At 36.3% G+C, this 25148-nt stretch overlaps 3 protein-coding genes and 1 long non-coding RNA gene across 6 annotated transcripts in view; 3 read left to right on the top strand and 1 right to left on the bottom strand.

Annotated features, from left to right (window-relative positions):
* Positions 1 to 7429, top strand: part of cad (carbamoyl-phosphate synthetase 2, aspartate transcarbamylase, and dihydroorotase) — a 26978-nt gene extending 19549 nt beyond the window's left edge. The window contains exons 34-44 of one of the 2 annotated variants that reach the window (XM_007540232.2): positions 565 to 705; positions 781 to 870; positions 955 to 1096; positions 1646 to 1839; positions 1934 to 2008; positions 2645 to 2857; positions 5076 to 5201; positions 5271 to 5426; positions 5613 to 5714; positions 6570 to 6664; positions 6753 to 7429. In XM_007540232.2, the coding sequence (XP_007540294.1) occupies positions 565 to 705; positions 781 to 870; positions 955 to 1096; positions 1646 to 1839; positions 1934 to 2008; positions 2645 to 2857; positions 5076 to 5201; positions 5271 to 5426; positions 5613 to 5714; positions 6570 to 6664; positions 6753 to 6852 (1434 nt within the window). In that variant the 3' untranslated portion in view covers positions 6853 to 7429. Of the gene's footprint in view, positions 1 to 564; positions 706 to 780; positions 871 to 954; positions 1097 to 1645; positions 1840 to 1933; positions 2009 to 2644; positions 2858 to 3611; positions 4058 to 5075; positions 5202 to 5270; positions 5427 to 5612; positions 5715 to 6569; positions 6665 to 6752 lie in introns of those variants that run through there. The other variant, XM_016664903.1, reaches the window with a different exon arrangement.
* Positions 1 to 23580, bottom strand: part of LOC107834123 (uncharacterized) — a 24805-nt gene extending 1225 nt beyond the window's left edge. Inside the window, exons 1-2 of the long non-coding RNA XR_001659908.1 lie at positions 23204 to 23580; positions 14882 to 14890 (exon numbers count right to left, since the gene is read on the bottom strand). This is a non-coding gene — a long non-coding RNA (uncharacterized LOC107834123). The remainder of the gene's footprint in view (positions 1 to 14881; positions 14891 to 23203) is intronic.
* dnajc5ga (DnaJ (Hsp40) homolog, subfamily C, member 5 gamma a) lies at positions 8934 to 22499 on the top strand. 2 transcript variants are annotated; one of them, XM_007540234.2, is made up of 7 exons: positions 8934 to 9123; positions 18021 to 18148; positions 18349 to 18562; positions 19163 to 19319; positions 20113 to 20291; positions 20738 to 20781; positions 21443 to 22499. In XM_007540234.2, exons 2-5 carry the CDS (start codon positions 18030 to 18032, stop codon positions 20286 to 20288), a joined length of 666 nt encoding a protein of 221 aa, XP_007540296.1. In that variant the 5' UTR covers positions 8934 to 9123; positions 18021 to 18029; the 3' UTR covers positions 20289 to 20291; positions 20738 to 20781; positions 21443 to 22499. The 2 variants fall into 2 exon arrangements, with proteins under 2 accessions (XP_007540296.1, XP_007540297.1); XM_007540235.2 differs by lacking the exon at positions 20113 to 20291 and having other exon boundaries at positions 8936 to 9123.
* Positions 20651 to 25148, top strand: part of ift172 (intraflagellar transport 172) — a 42730-nt gene continuing 38232 nt past the window's right edge. Inside the window, exon 1 of the mRNA XM_016664904.1 lies at positions 20651 to 20662. The gene's annotated coding sequence lies outside the window, so the exon portion shown is untranslated. The remainder of the gene's footprint in view (positions 20663 to 25148) is intronic.

Raw genomic sequence — 25148 nt, forward strand, 5'->3', positions numbered from 1 at the left:
TTTTTCTAATCTCCTTCCAAGTTTTATAAAGAAGTGATTCAAAATTAAAGAAAAAAACTGAGAGAAGGATTTGTTAAAAAAAAAAAGCTGAATTTTTGGGTGAATATTAAAAGCAATTAAGTTCTTCTGGTGTGGAATAATTTGAAAGGGGTTGAAACTGTTTTTCACTATTTAAATAAAAACGTATTAAAATTAACTTGCTAAACAAATACAATAAATTTTGATTATGATTGTTTATATTCTTTTACGCGTTTAACTACACACTCAACTGGAATTACTTGGAGATAAAATATACAGGAAAGATTCTACTATGGAGGAACAACAAAAAACACTCAGTACACAACGCACTTTCTTGCCATTAACAGAAATTTAAACATTATTTATTTCTTTATTAGTTTTGTCTTGGAAAGAAAAACAGACACGTACAACAAGTTGGAATACTTATTTCATTTTGTTTGTGTTTTATTGTGTATTAAAAGGTTAAAAAATGACTGAAATAAATAATAATAATAATAATAATAAGTAATTCTACTTTAAATATTTTCTTTTTTTTTTTTCCCCCAGGTTGATTTGGAGCAAGAGTGGGTTATTCCTCAGTCCATGCAGTTTACCAAGTCCAAGTGGACTCCGTTCCAAGGCCTGAAGGTGAAGGGTAAAGTTCTGCGCGTTGTCCTGCGAGGAGAGGTGGCCTACATCGACGGACAGGTCGGCTTCTTGCTCCACATCGTCTGTTTCATGAATGTTTTATTGAGTTTAAAGTAAAATATGTGTGATCTCCAGGTTCTGGTGCCTCCTGGTTACGGTGAGGATGTGAAGACCTGGTCTGCTGCTTCCATACACTCAGCTGAACCAGTTAAAGACATCCCACTGGTATTCAACCTGAAACCCTAGAAAAAAAAAAAGAAGTTTCTTGAGATTATTTTTATTCAGAAAGTTTGTTTCCTGTTCCATCAGTCTCCGGAGCGACCGCGTCCAACTCCTCCTCGTGAAGGACACGTCCGGGCCAGACCGCCGAGTCCCAGACGCGCTCCGGGAGAGTCCCGTTTCCTGCTGCCGCAAAGACTCCACCGCTCCTCTGATCCTGGTCTGCCACCAGGTACTACAATACCCATCATGCCTCAGCACAGTCAAACCTGCTGTCAACAGATCTGTCTGTATATTCGTTTTGATTTCAATAAGCTGTCATTTTTAACAAACATTTAACACTTGAACTAGAAGACATTTTAAATATCCAAAACAAATGGCCAAAACAACTGAAACAACAAATAAAATAGATACTGAGGGTAAACAAATGTGCCCTGCAAAAATAAAGCTAGGTGAGACCAAAGCACAATACTGAAGCCTTTTGTCAGTGTTTGGTAGAAAGAGAGACATGGGAAAAATAAACACTCATGCAAATGGAAATTATCAAGCTTGTTTTAATTTATCATGCAGTTATTTTATTGACCATTTCGACAGGCTTAATGCCGACATAGGAAACAGAAACGCATTAACTTTTCGTAAAAGCAAAAAAAAAAAAAAACCCAACTTAAACCTGCGCAAAACCATTTTTTTGCAAAGTTGATGGGAATGCAGTTATTGTGAGTTGTTCCAGAGGAACGGCATTGTTTATGGACTGCTGCTTGTGTTTTACTGATTCCTGCAGACCTGACCATGGTCCCGCCTTCCAGTTCTGGTGACGCCTACAGTCATCCTCCGCCTCTGTCCAGGCTGCTCTCCCCTCTGTCCGAGTCCAAACAGGTGACTCCCTCCCAGGTGCCCCACTTCCAGACGTCTCCCCTGCTTCACCCACTGGTGGGCCAGCACATCCTGACTGTCAGCCAGTTCAGCAAAGAGCAGGTACCTCCATGACAAAAACTCATGCAGGGCATGAATATGACTGTAGTTCTGTTAATCACAATCAAGTTTTGTTTTGTTTTTTTGTCTCCTTCAGATGTCCCACCTTTTTAATGTTGCTCACACTTTGCGGTTGTTGGTTCAGAAAGAGAGAAGCCTGGAAATCTTGAAGGTAACTTATCTTAGGACACGTTATGCAAAATTCACATTTTTCACGTTTTTGAACTTCCATTTGTGCTTCTACAAACAGCCCAAGCATGAAAAACCTAGTCATTTCTTGCCATAAATTAATGTTTTTTGGTCTCAACATGTGTTAAAAGCCAAAGAATAAAACTGTTATTTGAAAGTAGACACTTCTGATATTTAATGGCAAATTGTTCCATAACTTAAATATGAAATAAATAAGATATAAAATCACATTAGCATGTGCTGTACAATGGCTGATGGAAAAGTCAGGAGTTTTATTGCTGGCTTAGCATCCAGAAACCACTTTCTGTGTTCTTGTTGACTGCGCAGGGGGCTCCACTTCTGCTTTTGAAAGACGTACAGTTGTATAATTGCGTATCTGTTTGAAGCCATTTTCACATGTGATTGTAAACGTTGAGTTTGGGGGGTGAGGCCGGCAGCAGCTTAAGTGACAGACCCCCAAACAACTCAACAGACTAAAATCTCATTATCTAAAAATGATTTTGTGTAAAAAATTTAATAGCCGTAGATAGACTTATCCTAAAGTGTCCAAAGAATAACTAAAGGTCACCTTTAACATTTATATTTTCTGTCTAATTGTTGTTCTACCCTCCACTATCAGGGTAAAGTCATGGCGTCCATGTTCTACGAGGTCAGCACTCGAACCAGCAGCTCCTTTGCAGCAGCCATGCAGCGTCTGGGCGGCTCCGTTGTGCATTTCAGCGACTCCACGTCTTCCTCCCAGAAGGGCGAGTCGCTGGCAGACTCTGTTCAGACCATGTGCTGCTACACTGACGTCCTGGTGCTGCGACACCCGACTCCCGGAGCTGTGGAGGTGGGTTTCTGGATCAACACACATTCTTAAAAACTTCAGACAAGACGGCACTTTCAAGGTTTTAAATTACATTTTATAATCATTAAGTTTAACTTTATTCCTGTTTAAAACACGAAGACCAGAGAAACAAGTTTACCCACATGGATTCTGAACATTTAAGAACATATTTTGTTTATATTTTCAATTTAAAGGAACATTTTAAATTTTGTGAAGGACAGTTACAGGTAGTTGGGACTACAGGTGAAAATATATATATATATTTTTTTGCTGGAATCACACCTCTCTCCTTTTTAAAAGGTTAATAAAATGTACATTGTCTCCATATAAATAAATAAGCTATTAATTTCCTCCTGTAGTTATTTGGTTAAATGCAAAGAAAAGATAATTGTACTTGTCCCTTTTGGAGCTGCTGTTAACCATCCTGTCAAAATCAAACACTTATTCTAAATATTTTCCCTTATTTGACCCTGTTTTTGGCTTCTTTTTTCTTGTTTGTTTGTTTAACAGCAATATTTCATGAATACACTTAGTTGTTTGTATTGCATTTGAAAAAGTTTTGATCAGGTGTTGGTGTTGATCAGTCTGGAAGAACCTTTTTGTGCCGATCAGGCTGAAGACACATTTTCATAAAACAATGACAAACTGAGAAGTTTTTGCAGATGCAAATTAAACATGTCTGCTCGTTTTATGTCATATCTGAAAAACGTAACTTCCCCAATCAATTAGTTTCTTAGGTTTTATTTTCTTACTCTAGTTCAGTAGATCAGTGTGGATGGGAAGTCTTCAACAATCAGGCGGTAAGGAGTTTTTTTAATCAAAGATTTGAGTGGAAGAAGCTTTGGCTGAGTGCTTTGCTCTTAAATTTTCAAACGCTAACATTACCTGCAGTTGTTTGCACTGACATTAATTTGTACCAAGACGTTTAACATAGAACTGCTGGAAAGCTATTGTCTTTGGCTTTGTGTGTTTTTCTTTTTGATATAGCTTGGTAACTCAATTCTTGCTATCTGTCATCTCGAAACCAAGGGCAGACGGCCGCCTATCGGCAAAACATAACCTGCAGTTGCTCTTACAGATCACTGCCTGTTTCTCATTAATTTGCTTTTAAATGTTTAGGTTAGAGGTTCATGCTTCTATTTTTGAATTTTTGTAGTTTTTGTTAATCTAAAAGAGCAGAAGAGATATACCTGTCAGTGCTGATCCTGATATTTTAAACTTCACAGTGTCTGCAAAGTGTCTGCCGGACATCAGACATACAAACAGATTTTTGTAGCTCTTGCTTTTCTAAACATTTAAATGCAACAAACACTTAGAAAACTATCGGATTCGTATCTGATTTAGGATGTTTATACACCTGTTAAGAGAACCGGTAGACTCTGTTCAACTGGGGACCAAAGATACAACAATTGCGATTCTCTTTCACGCTGCAGCATGTCAAACCAACTAAACCCTTTGAGCAACCTGTTCCCCTCCTCACCTGTGGGGGCGCTGCATCAAGAACTTCGAAGGAAATGATACAAGAACCTCTGAAGAAGACACTGAGTGAAACTTTCTTCTTCACCAAATGGAAGCAGATTTTGTGAAGCTCTTGTTGTCAGTTTTAGTAGCGGTAGCAAGATTTCTGTTGCGTCTTTGGTAAAAGACCACAAGCCACTTCTTTTGCATTTGTTTTGATTGAATTTACCCAGAATGCCTGGCGGTGCAGTCCGCTTCCTGCTTTTGGAGTAGTCTCCGGTCTGCTTGGCGTGCAGCACATCAGTTCACTTCAACCAAACCGAAACCGAGGTTTGTAGGCAGACCAGAGTTCGATTGCGCATTCACACCTCCACAGTCGACTCAGACTTTCTGGGCAAACAAACTAGAGTTCAATTAAAGCTCACTGTGAATGTCTTCTTGATGCCACATATGGAAGTAGCACAAAATTAATTTTTTGGAAAGAGGGGTGAAAAGATTGCTGTGAAAAAGTCAAATACGGGACAAAAAAAAAATCAGATTTGGGTGGCATTTGCTTGCTGTGACTAAAACTTAAAACCAGCATGATTTTAACCTAAATGCTTATTTTACAGCAAAATGCAAATGTTGTTGGAATCACTGGAAATTACTATGAAAATGATCTAGATTACAAGTTAGATAGAAAACTAGAACAGTACTCTGGAGGTCACGTTCTATCTGCATGACTTGTGAACCAGTTTAGTATTTTGTTATATTTTATCTGCAGAATGCATCCCGTCACTGCCGTAAACCAGTGATAAACGCCGGCGACGGCGTCGGGGAACATCCCACCCAGGCCCTGCTGGACGTCTTCACTATCAGGGAGGAGCTTGGGACGGTCAACGGGATGACGGTAAAACCCGGGAAACTAGGATCCTAATCTGGATCAGGAGCACAACACTTACGGTTTGTTTTCTGCTAGATCACGATGGTCGGAGACCTGAAACATGGCCGCACCGTTCACTCTCTGGCCAAGCTGCTGACTCAGTACCGCATCACTCTGCGCTACGTAGCGCCTAAAAACCTCCACATGCCTGCAGAGATCATCAGCTATGTGGCTTCGAAGGGAATCAAGCAGGTGAGAAAACACAGCCAATCTAGTGTTTTTGATCTAGTTTCTGGTGCAGATGTATTGAAACTAACTTAAAATACATTTTTTAACCAAAATACTTTAAGATTTTGTGTTTTTGCAGTGCACAGATGAACCCAGAGTGTAAAAATGGCTTCCAGCGTACTAAACTGATTAGTTTTACTTTTGTAACAGGAAGAGTATGACAGCATTGAGGAAGCTCTGCCTGAGACGGACGTCCTGTACATGACGAGGATCCAGAAGGAGAGATTCGGATCTGAGGATGAGTACAAAGCTGTAAGTTGGGTTTTAGTTTTAAACATTTACAGAAAATTATGAAGTAGAGCTGCGACTAATGATTATTGTTGAAATCGATTAATCTATCGATTATTATGACGATTAATAAGAATGAAAAACGGCACATTCTGGAGCTTTTTTTATTGAACCATTTATTAGAAATGCATAAAAAGATATGATAAACTAATAATTAACATTTTATTGCCTAATATGTAATACTGTAACATTCCTTTAGTAAACCAAGTGAAGCTAAAATTACCATTTGAGATGCTAAGGCAGATTTACAGGCAATGTGCTTTTTATTTTAAACGCAAAATTTACATTCTTTGTACAGTTTTTTCTCTTTTGTTGGGGTTTTTTGGTCCAGTTGGTGATTAATAATTACTAAATTAGTCAATGATTATTTCAATAATCCATTAAGCAACATTATATTGCCTAAAAAAAAAATCAGATTTGGGTGGCATTTGCTTGCTGTGACTAAAACTTAAAACAACCATGATTTTAACCTAAATGCTTATTTTACAGCAAAATGCAAATATTGTTGGAATCATTGGAAATTACTATGAAAATGATCTAAATTACAAGTTAGACAGAAAACTAGACCAGTACTCTGGAGGTCACCGCATAGCATGCGGTTAGTAAATCTGAATTAACTGAAGCTGAAACTCTACCGCCTGAGAAAATTTGGTTATGGGAATGCATTTTTTTCACCAAATGGCTTTTTTTGAGTCTCTAAACTCAGGTTAGCAATTAATCAACTACTAAATTAGTTGTTGATTGTTTTAATATTGATTCATCACGATTAATCGTTCCAGTCCAGTTATGAAGATCCTTAATTTATTGTGTTTTTATTAGTGTTTTGGTCAGTTCATCCTCACTCCTCACATCATGACTGTTGCCAAAAAGAAAATGGTGGTGATGCATCCACTGCCCAGGGTCAATGAAATCAGGTGAGTTCCTTGTTTTTTGCTGTGCAGCGAAACTCATTTAAAAAACAAAAACTTTCCAGAGTAACTTGACTTTCTTTTGTCCCCTCAGTCCGGAGGTGGATACAGACCCCAGGGCTGCATATTTCCGTCAAGCTGAGAACGGCATGTATATCAGAATGGCCCTCCTGGCCACCGTACTTGGCAAATAAGTCCATATTCCAGTTATTTGTATCACTGCAGGTGAAAGTTTGGAGTGCTACATTGCAGTATTTCTATGTTTTTTTCCTAAAAATCTGTAAATTATTAGCAAGATGACAGGAGAACACATTGAAGATTAGTTTTGGAGTTAGTTTCTAAGATGCTGTTTAAACATTTCTCTTCTATGTGTTGTTGTTTTCCTATTTAAAGCCATTTGGTGGATGTTGGTGGGACTCTCAAAGGAATTGGAGAAGAGATTATTCCTTTATGCTTATGAAATGCATATTCGGTTGGCTCGTGGGACCAGTTAAAGTCCTACTAATACCAGTTCTGCTCTGAACAATCATGATACCTGCTGTTGTGGAAAATGCACATTTTCTACTAGAATATTTCTGAAAACTTGACCAGTGGAAATAGAAAAACACAGGTGTTCTTTAACCACTCCCTGTTCATACGTATTAACTGCAACTGTATGGTTTCTTGTTCTGGAACTACTTAAAAAAAAAAAAAAGTTTTTTAGTCCAAATGTATATCAGGAAAAGTGTTGTTGAACCTGAAATAAAAAAAATTCCAAAGCTATTGTAAAAATTGGAGTCTGAATAATTTGAACCGTACATGGGTAGCAATGTTTGAAATAAAGACTTCTGGATCAAGATTTTATAACACTAAAACTGCATATTACATTAAATCAAATGTATTTTCTAACGATCACAATTTTGTTTCTTGTAGAGATGAGAGAGTAAACCTCATAATTAAATCTGATTTGTAAACTTGCGAGAAAGAAGTTAATGCTTTAGAAAAGTGGAGAATTTGAGGTGCAGCAGTGAAGTGAATGAAGATTCAAAGGTAAAAAAAAAAGTATAAACTACTGTAGGAGCAAATGTACAACTTAAAGGAAAAGTTTTTATGGTTATTAAAAATTGGATACTCAAATATAAAATGCAACAAAGCAGAGTAATTAAAAAATGTGCACAATCTGCTGGAGTAAAGTTAATAGTTGCAATTTGGGTTTTACCAGATTTGACCAAATTTTAGATTTTTGCTTGTTTCTGATTATTTCCAAATTATCCTATCTCAGGTTGCATATTTGTTCATTGGATTTAATTTAAATGCATTTACAGTTCCACAAAAGCAAATAGATAAAATAACTGAAATGTAAATGAGGTGTTGTCGGCTTAAAAGCAAACATTACTAACAACTAGACTAATTAAAGTCAACAACCATTAATCTATCTTATTACATAACATTTTTAAAAACTTTTTTCTGACCCACACTTTGGCAACAACTGGGTTAAAAACAGGATGCAATTCAGCATTCAGAACTGTTGGTAAAAACAAAATAAAAAAACTCAACTCTTACTGTGCAACTGTTCATTGTGACTCAGCAGAAATAAACTTTTATTGTGAAAAGCAAGTCTGGCCCAAGGCAAAAACAAACTAAGCAGTCACTTAGGGTTCCAGGGCTGCTAGGGGGCCCCCTAAGTGGAACTGATTCTTCTTTTTTTTTTTAGTAATAATTTCTATGTCATATTAAAAACACACAAATTCATTATAAAGTTATGATTTTTTTTACAACATATTTGATATGTGTGGAAATCTTTCTTATGTGGACAAAAAGTACCTACCTGGTGGCAGCGGTAGCTACCGCACTACACGGTAATATGAGCTGCTGTGCAGAGCACCTCCAAAGCTCTGGTGGAAGATAAGCAAGCAAAACAATGTAGCAAAAAGGGGCTTATCCTTCAGGGAGAGAGAACAGAATAAGTACGAGCGACCTTGAACGGTCCTGTTCAACAGCCGAACGTTTATGCTACAATGTTTGTATTTATGTGAAACTCAGTTTCACACAAATGTAAACATTCATTTTTCTTTTTTTTTATATTAGTCTTTCAATTACCAAAGTTTTTGCATAATTAATTTTTTTAATTGTTTTGACATTTTTCGGCATTAAATTAGAGACAAAATAAAGTAAAAAGTATATGTTTGGACGGTTACCTGGAGTACAATTTTTCGCTTCTCTACCCACCTCAGTTTATTACACGTTCAACTTTTTTTTTCCTGATAAGAGGATTTGGGCCTTGAACGCATCACTCCGCATCCTTTATTTTCTGGAAGGAGGAGCGACCCGGCAAGCGCAGCAAGTAGCGGGTGTATCACTCACTACCTTGCCACCGGGATAACGGAACTGTGTGACCCGTTAACTGCCGTATAAAACATTAAACCGGATGCCTCTATGGTCCAGTTAACCTTACGGCGAGATTCACGGTGTTCAGTTTACTCAAGGTGAGGCTTTTTTTTATTTCTGCTTGGACGTTACCAGCTAGCTTAACGTTAGCTAACGGCTCAAACTAGCGAAGCCTGAATGGATTTAAAAGATTTTTGAAATGTATTCTTTTTTAACAGAATAGTCTGTTTTTTAAATAAACACATTAAAATCGAAGAAATGCGTGGGCATTGGCGTGTTAAAGTTACATCTGTTAACAGCTCGAGTCGGAGTATCAAGCCGCTTCAGATGGGTTAGAAACCCCATTAAAATGTGCAAAATAAGTAGAAACGGCTGCTGAGGTTACGCTGTTCAAAATGGTACATTTATGAATGGCGAGGTGTAAAATAGGAAGGAGTTGTCCCTTTCAGGGAGGATTAGCAAAGGATTAGAGCTGCACAAGGACAAACAGACGGGAATCTTCCTTCATTATTCCAAAACAGCTCCCAGATCTTAATATTATTTAGACCACATGATCGCTGAGTAACAAATCAACCCCAGTCCAGAATGTGTCACAATCCAGTTCATGAACCTTTAAAGGATTTAAACACTGATGATCTTTGTTTTAGCTGTGTCTAATGATGTTGAGGATTATTACTCCATGCATAAGTCTTTGTATAACATTTCTGACATATAAACCTTTTTTTCTGCAGCTGTTGCAGTGGTTAAGATTTGTATGGAGTGATCATGTTTTTCAATTTTTACCTTAATATTTAGCCATTTCTACAGTTAGGAACATTGAGGTTGCTTGTCAAGTTGTACATAATAAATTACTCGGAATTCTACCTTTTCCCTAAGAATTCCGACTAAAAACTCAGAATTCTGAATTTTTTCTCAGAATTCTTTGTTCTGAATTTTCTTTTTACCTTAGAATTCTGACTATACTTCACAAAAAAAAATCAGATTTTAAGAATCCTGACTTTTTGCCCTCTTAAGAATTTTTACTTTACTCTCAGAATTCTTTTTTCCACTAATTATTCTATCTTTTCTCTCAGAATACATAGTTTCCAAAAGTCTGAACTAGAAGTGCATTGTACTTTGCATGCAGATCCGCACCACTAAAATGCCATCTTGGAAGGCAAGCGCACTGCAAAGCATAGATGAACCATAACTTCAATCCCAACTTGCCTTGGGAAGGCAGAGCATCTTCAGTCAGAGGCTTCTTCAGATTCAGTGCTGTACAGACCGCTACAGGAGATCTTTCCTGCCAACAGCCATCACCATCGTCAATAACTCTTTGAAGAATCTAAATTAATGAGTTACAGCAACATTTAATTTCACTTTGGGATTAATAAAGTATTTTTGAATTTGAACAAAAGAAAGCTTCGCATACTTTAACAATTGTAATCCAGTAATACTTGTAATGTACTAATGCTGTAACAAGGCGAGAACTAGTTCTAAGCTTGTGTCTGGTTTATTGTTGTCATAGCAACTCCATAGCAACAGGATTTTAGCTCCAAGGTCAGAATTCAGTTAGGCATTAAAAGTCCACCACGTTTTTTCCAGAAAGCTAGTTTTCCTCCTGAAGCTCCTACTCCCAGCTGTCCTTCTGCATTAAAGTCAGATTTTTATTTTATTTTTCAGTGGCCCTAATAGTTCTTTATAGTAAAGAAATATACTGTAACAGGTTATTTTACTTTTCTTTGACTCTTTAAAGCCTGTGTGAGACTCCACCCAAAGTTTTATGCGGATGCAAATATGTAAAACAAACAAAAAAGACAACAAATGTTTGCTTTGGGAGTGGCGTTTACACACACAGCAGGAGAATAGTACAAACTAGTACTTAGCAGGGAAATCTTCCATAGTCTCCTGTATGTTTTTGATATGTCAGGTATTAACAGTTTTCTGCAGGCGTTGATGCGTAAGAAATGTAAAAAAAAAAACATCTTTGTTGCAGCAGGAAAACCTAAAGAACTGTAGGACTTTGAACCTGAAACAAGATAGCTTTGCATGCAGAGAAATTATCTGGTTAGCTCAACAAGGAGGGCAAAACAAATCATTTGCATGTGAAAAATATACACCTAAAACACTTTAAGCTATTAAATGTTACTAATGAAAACAAAACTGACAGGAAATCTACCTAGCAGCGTAGAATATTGTTGAAAATCTTTCCCTCTCTGTCAAAAACATTTTCAGATTCTTCACAATCGGCTTCAGGACATTCTTCCTGTCTACAGACTTTTTAGTTCTTTTGAAAATTACAGACAATTCGCAGTAAAGTATTTGTGAAGCAAAGCTCACTTTCAGTACTTTGAATTAATTCACAAAATATGCCACAAAAGTTTGATTGTTATCCTGATCTAACTACAGAGTTTTTCAGTATCATAGAAAGTACAAAAGTAGTAACATGAGGCATATATTTCAGAGAAAATCTTTTTCTCTCTCTAGATGCACAGAAAGAGGAAAATAAAGTTTGAGCGGTGCTGTTTTTGCAGTGAAGCACAGTAGGACTTTCCTAAGTGTTGTCTTACAGTAGCTGCAATTTCATCACTTTTTTTTCACCATAAACATTGAGTAAATATTTATGCTACTGATTTTCTCCTGACTATTTTTTTTGCCCATATCCTGTTTCCATTTTAAGTTTGTGACGTTTTGCTAACATGAACGCAGCAGACGACTGCAAGATGACTTTTAAGAAATGCTAATTGAGGAACCTGACATGCTCTGAAAAAATGCATTATGAACAATGTTGAATTATCTTAGACTGAAAAAACCTTTGCAAAGCTTAATTTAAAAGGTCTAACTGCTTAGAAGGAAAGTATAAAGATATTTGTTGCTGTATAAAGTTGTGCACTGCAGTGCATGGAAGCTACTGAGGGCTGATTGATTTTCTTTGTTTGCTTTGGGCAGCATTTACAGCGACTGGTGGAGCTGGTGGGAACGTTTGATCCTGCAGGAATTGGGTCACAATCAGTACAGCTAACTTTTACCTAGTTTTTATAATTCAGCTTAAATATCCTTAAATTAAGCCAAAGGTGTTTCCTTTCAAACCATTTATTCTTTTATTAACTCGCTAGGGATGCACCAATCCACAGTTTTACTGAAATATAAATATAATGTAAAATAAATAAGAAAGCATAGAATTAGACTGAATAGATCTGCCCTCATTGATTAGACATATTGTCATGTTGCCCGATCTAGAGTTTTTTCAATATCGGAATCAATACGGATATTAATATTGGATGTAAATTGTTTTGTTTTTTAAAGTTTTGGTGATGAAAATGTTTAAAGAGTTGCTATATTTCATCATGTGTGTAACCTAGTGCTGTAATAAGTAGTAGGGCTACATTTAATGGACCATGTGGATTATATAAGATAATCTGGTCATTTCTAAATTGATTTATTTGACCGACCGGATTCACCTGACTTCAACCCCAAATTCAGCCAATCTTCCTCTGATGTTCACTTATCCGATTACAGATATTTGTCATCCTACCTGTCACTCCCATTTTGTTTTGTTCTTTCTAGATGTTTGGTTGTTGATCAAAATGCTGATTAAACACAACGGTTTTTTACAATTTGTTTTTTCACCCCGTTAGCAGCTTACACTGCATTATATTTGGTTATTCAGCTTTACTAATGATTTATAACTTAGTGACTCCTCGTTGAGTATTTTATTTCTTCAGATTTCTTTCATAAAAGCAACATTTTGCTGAACATTTGAGATAAAAAGTTGTTAATTTTAGTTCAATTTGGCTGCATTGGTTGTTGCTGGTGGTTGTTGGTGTCACAGTTCACTTTCTGTTCATCTTCCAGAGATATTTTTTAACTCATTATTATTTTTGGACTATACTGTCCTGAAATGATGTTTTCACAGAGTCGGATCTTAATAAGAGCAGTTGCCTGCAGTCTTCACATGATTTTTCCTCGGTTGGTGTTTTTGACGAGACGCTTTGAGTTGGCAAATGCTTTAAGGTTTTTTTGCTATTAATAGATTCTGTTTTTTAAAATGTTCTCTGTCGATTACAGTGATTCAATTGTTTTACTCAGGGTTTCTCAGGTCGACTAAATATCATGTGTAGATTCCTTTTTCTTTCTTTTTTTTACATTTCTCACAAAGTTATAATACACCATTATATAGGAAACCATAGACAGATTGAAATAGAAATGATCAGGTTGTTTTAAGCTACATGTACATCTCACAACATTAGAATATTATGAAAACTTCAGGAAGTGACTCAGTTTCATTACACACAAAGTGAAATATTTCAAGCTTTTGTTTCTATTAGTTTTAATGATTATAGATTTAAAAATGCCTGAAAACTATTTTTTATTGATCTTATTCAAATTTTCTGAGAAGCTCAAAATGTGAACTGAGTAGGCTGACATGTCATGAAAAATTTTGCTGGACGATAAATTGTTCCAGAAATTATTGCAATATATAATATTGTTTTGAGACCATTTTGAAATAATATATTGAAAATTACATAATAGTGAATGTTCACCCTCTCAAATACCACAAAACCCTTTTTTTTTTTTTTTTTTTTTTTGCAGGACTTGATTATCTATACTTAACTTACATTCAATGATTAATTTTAGCATTTGTAAAGAGCATTTAATATTAGAACTGGAAGATATTTTAAACCTACAAAATAAAACACAACAGCCAAAAATGATAAATCAAAAACAAAAGCCACACACAACCAAAAACATAAAATGAATAGATTATGTAGTGTCTCTGAACAAAATTGCCCTTAATAAATATAAATTATCAAAATAAAAATGATCAAGCTCATTAATTGCTTATTTCAACAGACTTAACTGTGAGGCAGAATCATCAAAATGACAATACAGGATATTTACTCTATACAAAAAAATATTGAACTTGTAGATATTTTTAAATTTTTTTGTTTCATAATGAAACAGCAGAGGCCTGTTTGCAGAGCCTGAATCACAAAGACTGCATTTGCTCCATTAACCTAATAGGCCTGGCTCACTGATACCCGATCAATAGCTGTAGTGGCGGCTGGATCAGTCATCAAAAATGTTTATGTTCCAAAGAAAAGCTGAACTTTATGTCTCCAGTTCTGCCAGCCTGAACCCAGTCAGGGTCGTATTTACAGCAGCCATCTTGGCTCCAGCAGGAACACCATCTGGACCTGTGGCGTTTCTAACATTTTTGGACAAAACATGTCTGTGTGATCTTTATGCAAGATTTATTTCAGTCCAGAACCTGACTTGGCTTCTTCTCTTTTATCATAGTTGTTAGACTGCAGGTTGAGATCACACTGCTGTCTGTTTTCAGATATTTATTTACAAAAACTGAAATGTGTGATGATGACTTGATTAAAGTCTTTCAGCTCCAGTGAGTAGAAACTCGCTGTAAACAACGTATGTTCCTGTTAAAGGCGGCGTTTCTTATGTAACTGGCAGTATTTCTGCTGCAGTCCAGGCTGACAGATGATATGCTTTCATACATTTTATTCTTCCAAACCAAAATTATTGCAGACTGAATATTATAGGGCTGCAGCAAATGATTATTTTATTAATCGATTATTCTGATGATTAACCGATTAATCACATTTTAAAAATTGGTGCTTTCTGCAAATTTTTCAATTAACCACTTAAGCCTTTTTGCAGAATATTAGAAATACATTAAAAATGCAGATAAAGCAAATAATTATTATTTTGAATAAGAAAATGAACATTTCATTGCCTAAAATTCAGCAGCAGGAGGAATCGTTTAGCGTACGGTTGGTCATTTGTAGCTGACGATGGGTCAGTGCTTTGCATTAATTATTGCATAGCAATAAAAGATTGGTTTTCCAGAATTTCAACCAGGTGAAGCTAAAACTTTGCCACCTCAGGAGTTCTGGGCAGAACAGATTTACGAACAAATGTTTTTTTGTTTTGTTTTATTTTTGTTTTTTTTTATCTTAAATGCAAAATATTTCTACCGTATCTTTTTTGTACGGCTTTAGCATGTTTACTGCTTCAAATGAGCTGTTCTGTCAGCAAATGGCCTTTTTTAGAGTTCTGTACTCCAGTGATTGATTAATAACTGATCAGTTACTAAATTAGTTGAAGATTATTTGAATAATCGATTAATCACGATTAATCGCTTCACTCTTAAAACAAAATCACTTCTAATGCAGTAAATGTGTCATTATCAGCCGTTTCCTCTTTCAGTTCATGAATGTGTAACAGTTGGACATGAAATCGATATGAAATGTTGATGCTTTGAGGTTTTCTGTGTTTGTAAAACCAGGAAGTGACTTTAATCTTTGCCAGTGACCCATTTTAAGAGTCAGAATGTGAAACTACTGAGTGAAAGTACCATCTGGTGCAGTTGTGAAAGGGATGTCAGCAGCGTGAGGCTCTTAACTAATTAGATGAGAAACAATAGAAGCAAAGCTGCTTTCTGCTGCGCTGGAGATGGAATCATTCAGAGGATTTTCCCAGTAAATGTGTAACTGATCTCATTGTAGAAAAACTGATAAATAGGGCAGCCATTAGCTCCTCCGACCAGAAATACTGCTCGGCTTTGAGGCCTGGTTCAGGATCAGCTGGATCAGTTTCTCTATGAAAGCGATTCTAAAGCTGGTAGTTTAATTCCAGTAAAAGTAAGAAAGGTTTATGTGTCCAAAATTAATGTACTGCAATAAAGATAATTGTTGCAGGAAAATGAAATGCCTTATTCTGCAGAACTGAAACCAATTAGCTTTAAATAACTGCAGTTTTTTTTTTTTTGGAGTGAATTCAAACAAGTTAGTTTGCAAAAAACTACATTTTTCTTTGCTGCACTCATTAAAACTGAACGTAGTGACCATGCATTTTAGCTGCTGCTTATTAAACAGTCAGAAATGGTGCAAAAATTAATTTGTGTTGCTGATAGTTAAGAGACAAGTTTTATTTTCATGTTGTACCAAATTTGTGATGTAATTAATTAGGAAGTTATAGTTTACAAACTACTTAAATTGTTTTTCAATTTAGAACTCTTCACCTGCCTTTTGCTGTGCATTGCCTGACAGCTGGCTGGAAGAAGGTTGTGCGTGTAAGAAAATGGAGAGCAGTTTTATTTCAAATTAAATATTAATAAATATATAATAAATACTCCATGAAATAAATAACTGTCCCCATGAAATAAACATTTTTCTGTTTACTTTTTATTTTTATTAAAATGAGCTTGATATAAAATTCCCTGATGTACATAATGGAGCTTTCCAAAATAAATGTCATAAAATAAAACACCACCATGAAAAAAATTATGAAATAAATAAGTAAAACTTTTTTGTTATTATTTTATAGGAACATCTATTTATTTAACAGAGTAGTTAATTACTTGGTGCAGTATTTTAAATTTGAATTAAACAGCTCAAATTGGACTGTTTGGAAATATTTTTGGTTATGATGCATAAACTAAAAGCTCGCCTCTCATTTTCATTAAAAAATATATTTTAAGCAAAACATTCAGAGGAATAACCTTATGCCTGTACATCAAAATAAAAAAAATAATAAAAGTTAAAGATCACATTTGCAAAACTGTTTCAACAGTAGAAATAACTGTTGCTTTTGTATTTTATTTTTTAGAGATTCTTGTTTTAAATGTCATGATATATAAGCTGTGATCAATGTCAGGCTAAATAAAAACAGGTCAGTAGAGATTTAACTGTTTATCTGTTTCTCTCTGAGTTCATTAAGTTTGTGATTCTTAGCTTGCATCAGAAAACGTCCATTACATTTGTTGTTGGCTGAGATAAATCTTAGATTTGTTTTTTTTGTTTTTTCCAAATCAGGGTTTTCCGTAAAGATCCCATAAGTAATTCTGTACCATTTGTCCAATCAGTACATTGATTAGAGTTGTTTGATTTGCCTTTGGCAGAAGAACATTTCCCCCTGCCAGCGTGTTTTGTTTGTGTTTTTTTCCCCCGTGGCGTCTGTGTGTGGATGAGCGGTTTTGTTGTGTTTGGTCCGTCTAAAGCGGTCCAGTCAGACTCTGACCGGGACGCTGGCCCTCTCTGACGTAGACTTGGATGGGTAATCTGTTAGATCAGCAAAATGTAATCTTCTTTAGTCAATGACCGCTGTGGCATTATTTGTATGGCTGAGTAATAGATGTGCTCGGTCTGTACAGTTGCCATGTTGACCAGGAATCCGTTTGTGTAGTCCAGTAAAAAGTCTTTTGTTAATATTTTTCCTGTGTCGAAATGTTTATGTGCTTTCAGTTGTGTTACCTTTTCCAGTTAAATGTGGTGTGGAAAGGGAAAACCCTTGGACAGATGAAGTAGCATTTGCAAATTAATCCACTTACATCTCCACAGTAATTTATTTCATTTAACAGATACAAATAATTCATTTTTGATTGTTGGGGTAATACTGAATAATTTTTCCCAGCCTTCTTTCATTTTGTATCCATGTTTTTACCCTTTATGTATCACTTTATTCCTCATCCTACTTAGGCAATATAAGCGAGTAAATATTGTAAAAATGCTCAGATCTCACTTGTGTCTGAGAAACTTTATGTTAAACCACTATCTCCTCTGCTTGTGGTTATGAACTCTGTTTGGAACAGTTGGTATTTTATAATTTATGAACCCCTCAACAAAGCAAAGCTATATGTCCTTATAAGTAAATTTTTCAAGGCTATGGAAAACAAGGTGACAATAAATTTAAATTTATTATCACCTTTTTAAATTTGATCACTAAATACTATCAATAAAACTACAATACGATTATTGTAAAAACTAATTTAATCTTTCATCAAGAATTGAGCGCGAGAGTTTATATTGTGTGAGATTTAAGTTTGACTCAAAGCAAATTATTGTTAGCTCACATACGTATGTGTGCCCACGTCAGTCTCACTGCCCGCTCAGGTTGGCAGCACAAATATAACGCCATAACTATGAGGTTTTTAAGTGTTTTTTTGTGTTTTTGTAACATGAAACGCAATCATTTATTGTTTGTTTTTTATTTGTAGAGGTGAGCCATGGCTGAACATAATCCTGCCCGTCCTCAGAGGAAGATGTCCACCTCTGGGGAGACCGTGTATAAAGTGTTAGGCCTGGAGAAAGGCGCTTCCGCTGAGGAAATTAAGAAAGCATACAGGTGAGCTGACTGGATGTGTGCTGATCTGAGTCATTAACCTGTTTCTACAGAGTCTCAGCTCTGTACAAACACTCACTCTGTACTTATTTCCATGAACTTCATGCTGAATTTTGTGACCCTGGAAGTTATTTTCATAAAACAATTATTCTTGAAGTCCAAAGCTGATTGTTTGCCTCTGATCCCCTCTGAACTCTTTTCAGAAAACTAGCGCTGAAGTATCACCCGGACAAGAACCCAGACAACCCAGACGCAGCGGAGAAGTTTAAGGAGATTAACAACGCCAATTCTATTTTAAACGACGAGAACAAAAGAAGGATTTACGACGAGTATGGCTCCATGGGCCTTTACGTATCCGAACAGTTTGGAGAGGAAAGTGTTAAATACTACTTCCTCATGTCCAAATGGTGGTTTAAGGTTAGTAACGCCGGTGGCCTTTCTCACATTTAACAAAATGTTCTATTGTTTTCACGGCAACTGAGCGGCAACTTCTTTTAGCGAGAGAATAAGTAATTAGCCAAATAAACACATATTTAATGAATCTGTAAACACAGCTGGGTAAAGCCTAACGCTGACCTTTGGTTCATCCTCATGATGCAATCATAGACGTTTGTCCTCCTGCCAGGAATGTAGATTAAAGCCGACATGGATCAGCAGCTTCTGAAGTGTAGTACCACACAATGTAAACAGAGATGATGCTGGGCTGCTGTTGATGATGTCAGAGGTGATTTAGCTCCTGATTATGTTGCTGTGGTTGTTTTCAGGTCTTTTGCAGTAAATATTGTGATGTAAAACATATTTTATCTTGTATCAGAGGAAAATTACTAAATCTCCTGTCTTTTTGGGATTATTTTCTTAGATGGCAAACAAATTCACAGTACCTAAATGTTCCGGCTGCTCTGCAGAACTGTTCAGAATCGCATGTAATCTGATGATTCAACTGTTTAGAGATGAAGATTAAATTCTGTCGACTGTCATACGACTAAGAAAAACCTGTTTGCATGTAAATCCCTGCAGAGTCTGGTGCTGTGCTGCACACTTTTCACCTGCTGCTGCTGCTGCTGCTGTTGCTGTTTCTGCTGCGGGAAGTGCAAACCCCCCGACGACGAGGAAAACTACCAATATGTTGATCCTGAAGACCTGGAGGCCCAAATCAGAGCAGATCAGGACGGAGGCAAGTCCTTCTGGGTCACTCCGGTTTATGCAGATTTATTTTGATGAGTGAGAGTTTTGTTTGTATTAATACCGAACAACCAGTTGGTCTGTCACAAAAACAAATTTTACTGGTCGATATTTTGTTCCAGAAGTAATTGCGATAAACTGTTATTGTTGTTTTGAGACCGTTTTCAAGTGATGATGATGTAAGTTCACTCTCTGAAAGATCAGTAAGCTTTACGTTCTAATGAAGATTTACCACTGGAACTAGAAGACATTTTAAATATCTGAAATAAATGAACAAAACAGAAACAATTAAATTAATTATGAAGTCTTTGTGAACAAAATTTTCCATCAAAAGTACGGCTGGTTGAGGCCAAAGCACCAGGCTGAAGACTTTTGTCATCCACTTTCATGCAAATGGAAATTATTGAGCTAATTTGATTCATTAGTTTATTGCGACAGGCCCAACAACCAGTGTTTGGTTTGCATTAAGGGCATTTTATGTCAAATTGATGCAAAATCAACAAGGAAATGAATTTGTTGATAAGATTGTTTAAGCTCAAACTGCAGAAGCAGTTAAAGGTTTTAGATGTCAAACAGAATACAATATGACAAAAATGTCTCTTTTGGGTCACTGTTATGATTGAAAAATATTAAATTCTCACATCCTCAGAAGTAAAACACAGCAGCAGTAGTTTGCTACATTCTAGTGGTCGTATTAAACTGCATTAAGCAGCTTCACTGGTTTGCATCAGCAGAGGATTTAAAATGGACTCACACCTCAGGATTTCCCTGTTCCAATCCAACAGGTACCACTGTAATCATAATCCAGCCAGCATCCGATCTGGGTCCAGAAACCCCAGAGGAGCAAAGTAAGCCCATCCCCCTGCCCATGCCCATGCCTCCACCTGAGCCCCAGTCGCCTCCATCCGCCAACACAGCGGGGGAAGAAAACCCCAGAGACAGCTTACAAGAGTCTAAATGACTCGTAAGAGCCGCCTCCAATGATCTGTGTCCCGTCCTCTTCCCGTCGTTTCGTTTTTTTTTGTTTTGTTTTTGTTTTTGTTATTTTACACGTCAGCTGTATTTTGTGGCTTCTGCTACTTGGCTAACAAAATCCTCCAGTTTTCCATTTAACCCCAACAATCATCCTCATGTTGGTTTCTACATGCATGCCCCGTTCATCATCAACACGTTACCTGTGTGTGTGTCTGCGTTACGATGCATGAGAGGTCCAGATGTCGTCCACTGATCTGAACCAAATACTCACTGGAATGAAAAATGAAGCGCTTGCATTGCTCAGCACTCTGTAACACTTTTATCCATTTTGTTTGCTTTATAAAACCTGAGCTGCTACTGGTTTCTATTTTTTAACCTCTTTAATTCATGCTGATATGCAAGTAATTTTACGTCTTGTATTATTGTTTTTTACAGGAAAGTGATCATGTAATTAAGTGTCAACTAGCTGACGCAGGAAGGTAAGATGATGTTTTTGTTTTTCAGATTAAAAGCCTCAGCAGTAATCTTGTCCTATTCTCAAGTAATATATTGGTAATGACATAATAATGCAAGTTTGCAGACTCAAAGACAAATAAACTCGGCACTTTAAGTGGAAAATATTCTAAATTTCCAAAATAAAACAACCAAAAACAATAAATAAAACCAAAATAAAAACCACTTGCAACCAAAGCCAAAAATAACATTATGTCTCTGTAGACCAAATTTCATCAGAATAATCAAAAGAATGGAAATTATCAATTTGATCGTGCAATTAATTGATTAGTTGATTAATTGGTTATTGTGACAGGCATGTCTAAACTGAACAACCACAAACTTTAAGGTACTTTGAGATTTAATTTAAAAAAGACCAATTTTTTTATCTTTTGATTTATTTGCTATATTGTATAAAAAAGACTTAAGTTAAATGAAAAATATGTGGATTTTTTTTATTTGATTATTAGTTTCAGATTTTTAATTTTAGAAAAAACAGTGAAAGCTGTTGATCATTCTTCTTCTACTTCACAATTGTATGCTACTTTGTGTTGGCCTGTTGCATAAACTTCAGTAATAGTTGTTGAAGTTTGAATGTTTCTGAGCCGTTTGATCTGATCCCTGCCTCCATTTTTAATTTTCCCTCAGCGTTTCACGGCTCTCCTTCGATCCAGCTCCATCTGCCCGCTGTGAGCAACCCAGAGAAAAGCCAGCCCAGAGTCACCAGCCAGCCCAGATCTCCTGTCCCACCTGACGCCCCCAAACTCCAACGCCCCCATGCTAACCCAGCTAACGCTACAGACTGCTTCCATGGACCTACATGGAGATCTCCAAACGTTCCCAACGCCCCCCCAGCCCCCTCCTCTCTTCTAAGTTCCTGAAATATCTGACGCTGGTTCTGACTGAATAAGTGTGTTACGCCAAAACTCCACCCCAGTCTCCTCTGGTCATTCCATTTCTAACCACTAAGGATGGCATGAAAAGGAGATGTGGACGGATTATTTATTACTTTTCACCTCCTTTTTATTTTAGACACCGTTGATCATCAGATGGAGGACTTTTTTATTGTTTTTTGTTTTTTTTACATATCCCCCACATTAACTTGCTTTTACTAACTTTGGGATAGAAAGTTGGTGATAAATTCAATGCCAAACATCGTAGAAATCCAGCTGCTCAGCATAAACGAAGCATTAACACGGGGACTCATTTCCTTCCTCCCTTGTTCTTGAAAACAATTCCCAGCGGTTATTGTTGCATCGACTTCCACCTAAAACTCGCTGCAGTCTTGTGGTTTGATGCCAAACGTCTGAGCCGAGATGGAGAGGGGATCAGCATGCACTCGTCGTTTTCGCCCTTTCCGCTGTCCCGCATGGAAAACCCAAACAACTCTTCGGCTTTTCCCTGCATACTCTGGTGAAATGCATCATGTGCACAAACACACACTCACACCAGCCCAGATGTCACTGTTTGCTTAAAGAAAACCAACAACAACAACCCCCACCCACAGCGAGACGAGCAGCGACCGACACCAAACCGTGGCGCTCTGACGGACTGCAGGACGAGACGTTACAATCAGTGCTTTGAAGTTAGCGTCATGCTCTTTTACATCATGTGGTTCAAACAGCCCGCCGTTTCCTCTGCCGGCCGGGTTCATGCTCCGCCTCTTCTTTGTGTCCAGATTCACTAAGATTAGAGTCCAATCTGATGTTTTGTCTTGGCTTCTTTTTGTAGATTTTATTATTTTACTTCCTAATTATGAACGAGAGCAAAGAGTAGCTGCGTTTCCAATTACAAATGTGTGCAAATCCTTGTTGATATTCAGCTACTGTTGAAAAAACACAATTTCACAGTTGCAGTGTTTCCATTAAACAAGAAATGAAATTAAAAATGCGCATGAATAAGCTTGTTCACAAAATAAGTCATTAAAAAACATGCAGTGCCATCATCCGCCTGCCACTTCCTGTTGTTTTCTTCTTCATAGTTTCTACCAGTAGTAACATCCAGCTATTGATCACTTGACTCATGTGATGCAAAAAAAATAAATGTTTTCCGTTGCAGTTTTGTGAAATGAATTAATTTTAATATGGGTGAAACAACCACTTCATCCTACCACAAAAACATTTTTATCAAAAAACACAATTTTGTTTTAATTGATTTGTTTCTATTAGGCAAATTTATTTTTGAAATTTCAATTTGCGTAATTCTATGGAAACGCAGCTAAGATCAAAGTCTGATCCTCGATCTGCAGTCCTGAAACCTTTACATGCTGCTCTAAAGTAGCAGGATAGTAGAGCTCAACCGCTGCGTTTCCATTGATCATAAAGTTGAGCAAATTAAAGTTATAAAAATACCACTGCCTGTTGACTTCTTTGTCTTTTCCTCCAATAGTAACATTCGGTCGTTGATCACATTTTTCATCCTACATAAAAACTTACTTAATGGAAAATGTGAATGTTTTCATTAAGTAAATTTTTGTTCGTAATTCCAGTTTGTCCAGTTTTATGGTTAACAGCTACAACCTATTAAATAGCAGATCAAACTCCTACAAAAAAAAAACAAGGTTTTTGATGAGGTTTTGACAAAGGAGGTTAGAGGTTTTTCAGCCGTAACAAAATTAGTGTATTTCACAAATCTGCTATGGAAACACTTTTTTTGCATCACGAGTCACGTGACCAACAACCGGATGTTACCACTGGCGGAAACGTTGAAGAGGACGATGACAGGAAGTGGTAGGAGGATGATGGCGCTGTATGTTTTTTTTTAATGACTTATCTCGTGAACAAACTTATTCATGCATGATTTTAATTCATTCTGATTTAAAGGAAACAAAGCAACTGCAAATTAGTTTTTTATATCACATTAGTGGAACATCGACAAAGTTTTGCACACATTTGTGATGGAAATGGAGCTGCTGACTTGACTTGAACTCAATTTAAAGTGTCTGACTTATCCGTTAAGTTCTGCATTATTTGTTTTCTTCAGGATGGAAATCTAAACCTTTACCTGCTGACTTGACACTGACAATGGTGTGCCTTGAAGAATAATTGTAGCTATGATAAATCGGATTAAGGTGTAAACGTTTGCAGTACGTTCCTGCAGAAAATAATCCAGTCTGAGAATTTCTGAGGAGAAAAAAAGGCTTTATCTCCTTTTGTGTTAGCTCAGGCAGCTAGTTTGGGAGTTTAGAAAATAAATTCAGACCCTGGATATGTTTTATATACTGACACAATCGTGCACAGCTTTATTTTAGATCATTAGACTGAATGAAGTTTTGAACATTTTCTGCTGCTTTTGTGTCGTGAAAAACCACAATGACTGACCTGATTATCAAGTTTTCACAAAACACTAAATTCTCTTGTTGTCTGGTGCTTTCTGATTCCAGACTCAGTCAAACTTTCTTATTTTTATTATTTAGAGGAAATTATTCATGTTTTATTCTCATAGGATGAGCTAAAATTATTTGATTATATTAATTACCATTTGGTTTTGGAAAGCTACCAAATGAAAACCCTTTCGATTCCTGACTATGTTTTGGTCTCCACTCATTTTTTAAAAACAAAACTGACTTCCTTCCTTCCTTCCTTCCTTCAAATCGTCATTTTGTTCAACAAGTATCTGGTCCCATCTTTTAAATGTTGAGTAATTTCCCTCGAAGATGCTTTAATGCAACTTGAAGAACATTTCTTTAGAGAAAAATATTTAATATTTCATTTAACTTTTCATTTCTTTGCTCCGTTCCTGTTGAAGAATCAGTCCAGCATGTAAAAACTAGACCTTTGTTTGAGAAGCAGAACAAATTTGTAATAGTCTTCTAAGCTAATCTTATAGTTTGTAAGTTAACATGCAGACATTATGATTATGTTTTTAATATTTCAAACAAAATGTTGAGTAAAGTTATAGACTAAAACCTGTGGACAAAATCCCTCTTTACAGTGAGATCAAAACATCGATTCGACTGAGTTACATTACGATCAAAGTGCAGAACAAAGAAAAATATCAAATCTTGAAGAAAAAAAGGTTTATTCAAAGTTTTAAAAGCCTGTTTCTATACATGAATCGTACGAAAATGATAAGCTAATCACGTCATTATGGATAAAAAAAAATGATCACACTAAAATCCCAGATTAACAGTTGAAACAAATTATTTGGATTACTTTAAATTGAAGTATAATTCTGCTTGTTTTTGGATCCATGTGTTCTCACTTATCTGCAAGCTGTGATGCATTTAAGTGCTGGCAGAAACCTCGTTCATCTGGGTTCTGACCAGATTCAGATCTATGACGGAGTATTAGAGCCAGACTAAAATGTTTTTTTAGATATAAGAATAAAATCATAAAATTAGCAGAAGAAAGCC

The sequence above is a fragment of the Poecilia formosa genome, unplaced genomic scaffold, assembly GCF_000485575.1.
Source record: "Poecilia formosa unplaced genomic scaffold, Poecilia_formosa-5.1.2 Scaffold526, whole genome shotgun sequence".
Classification (NCBI taxonomy): Eukaryota; Metazoa; Chordata; class Actinopteri; order Cyprinodontiformes; family Poeciliidae; genus Poecilia; species Poecilia formosa.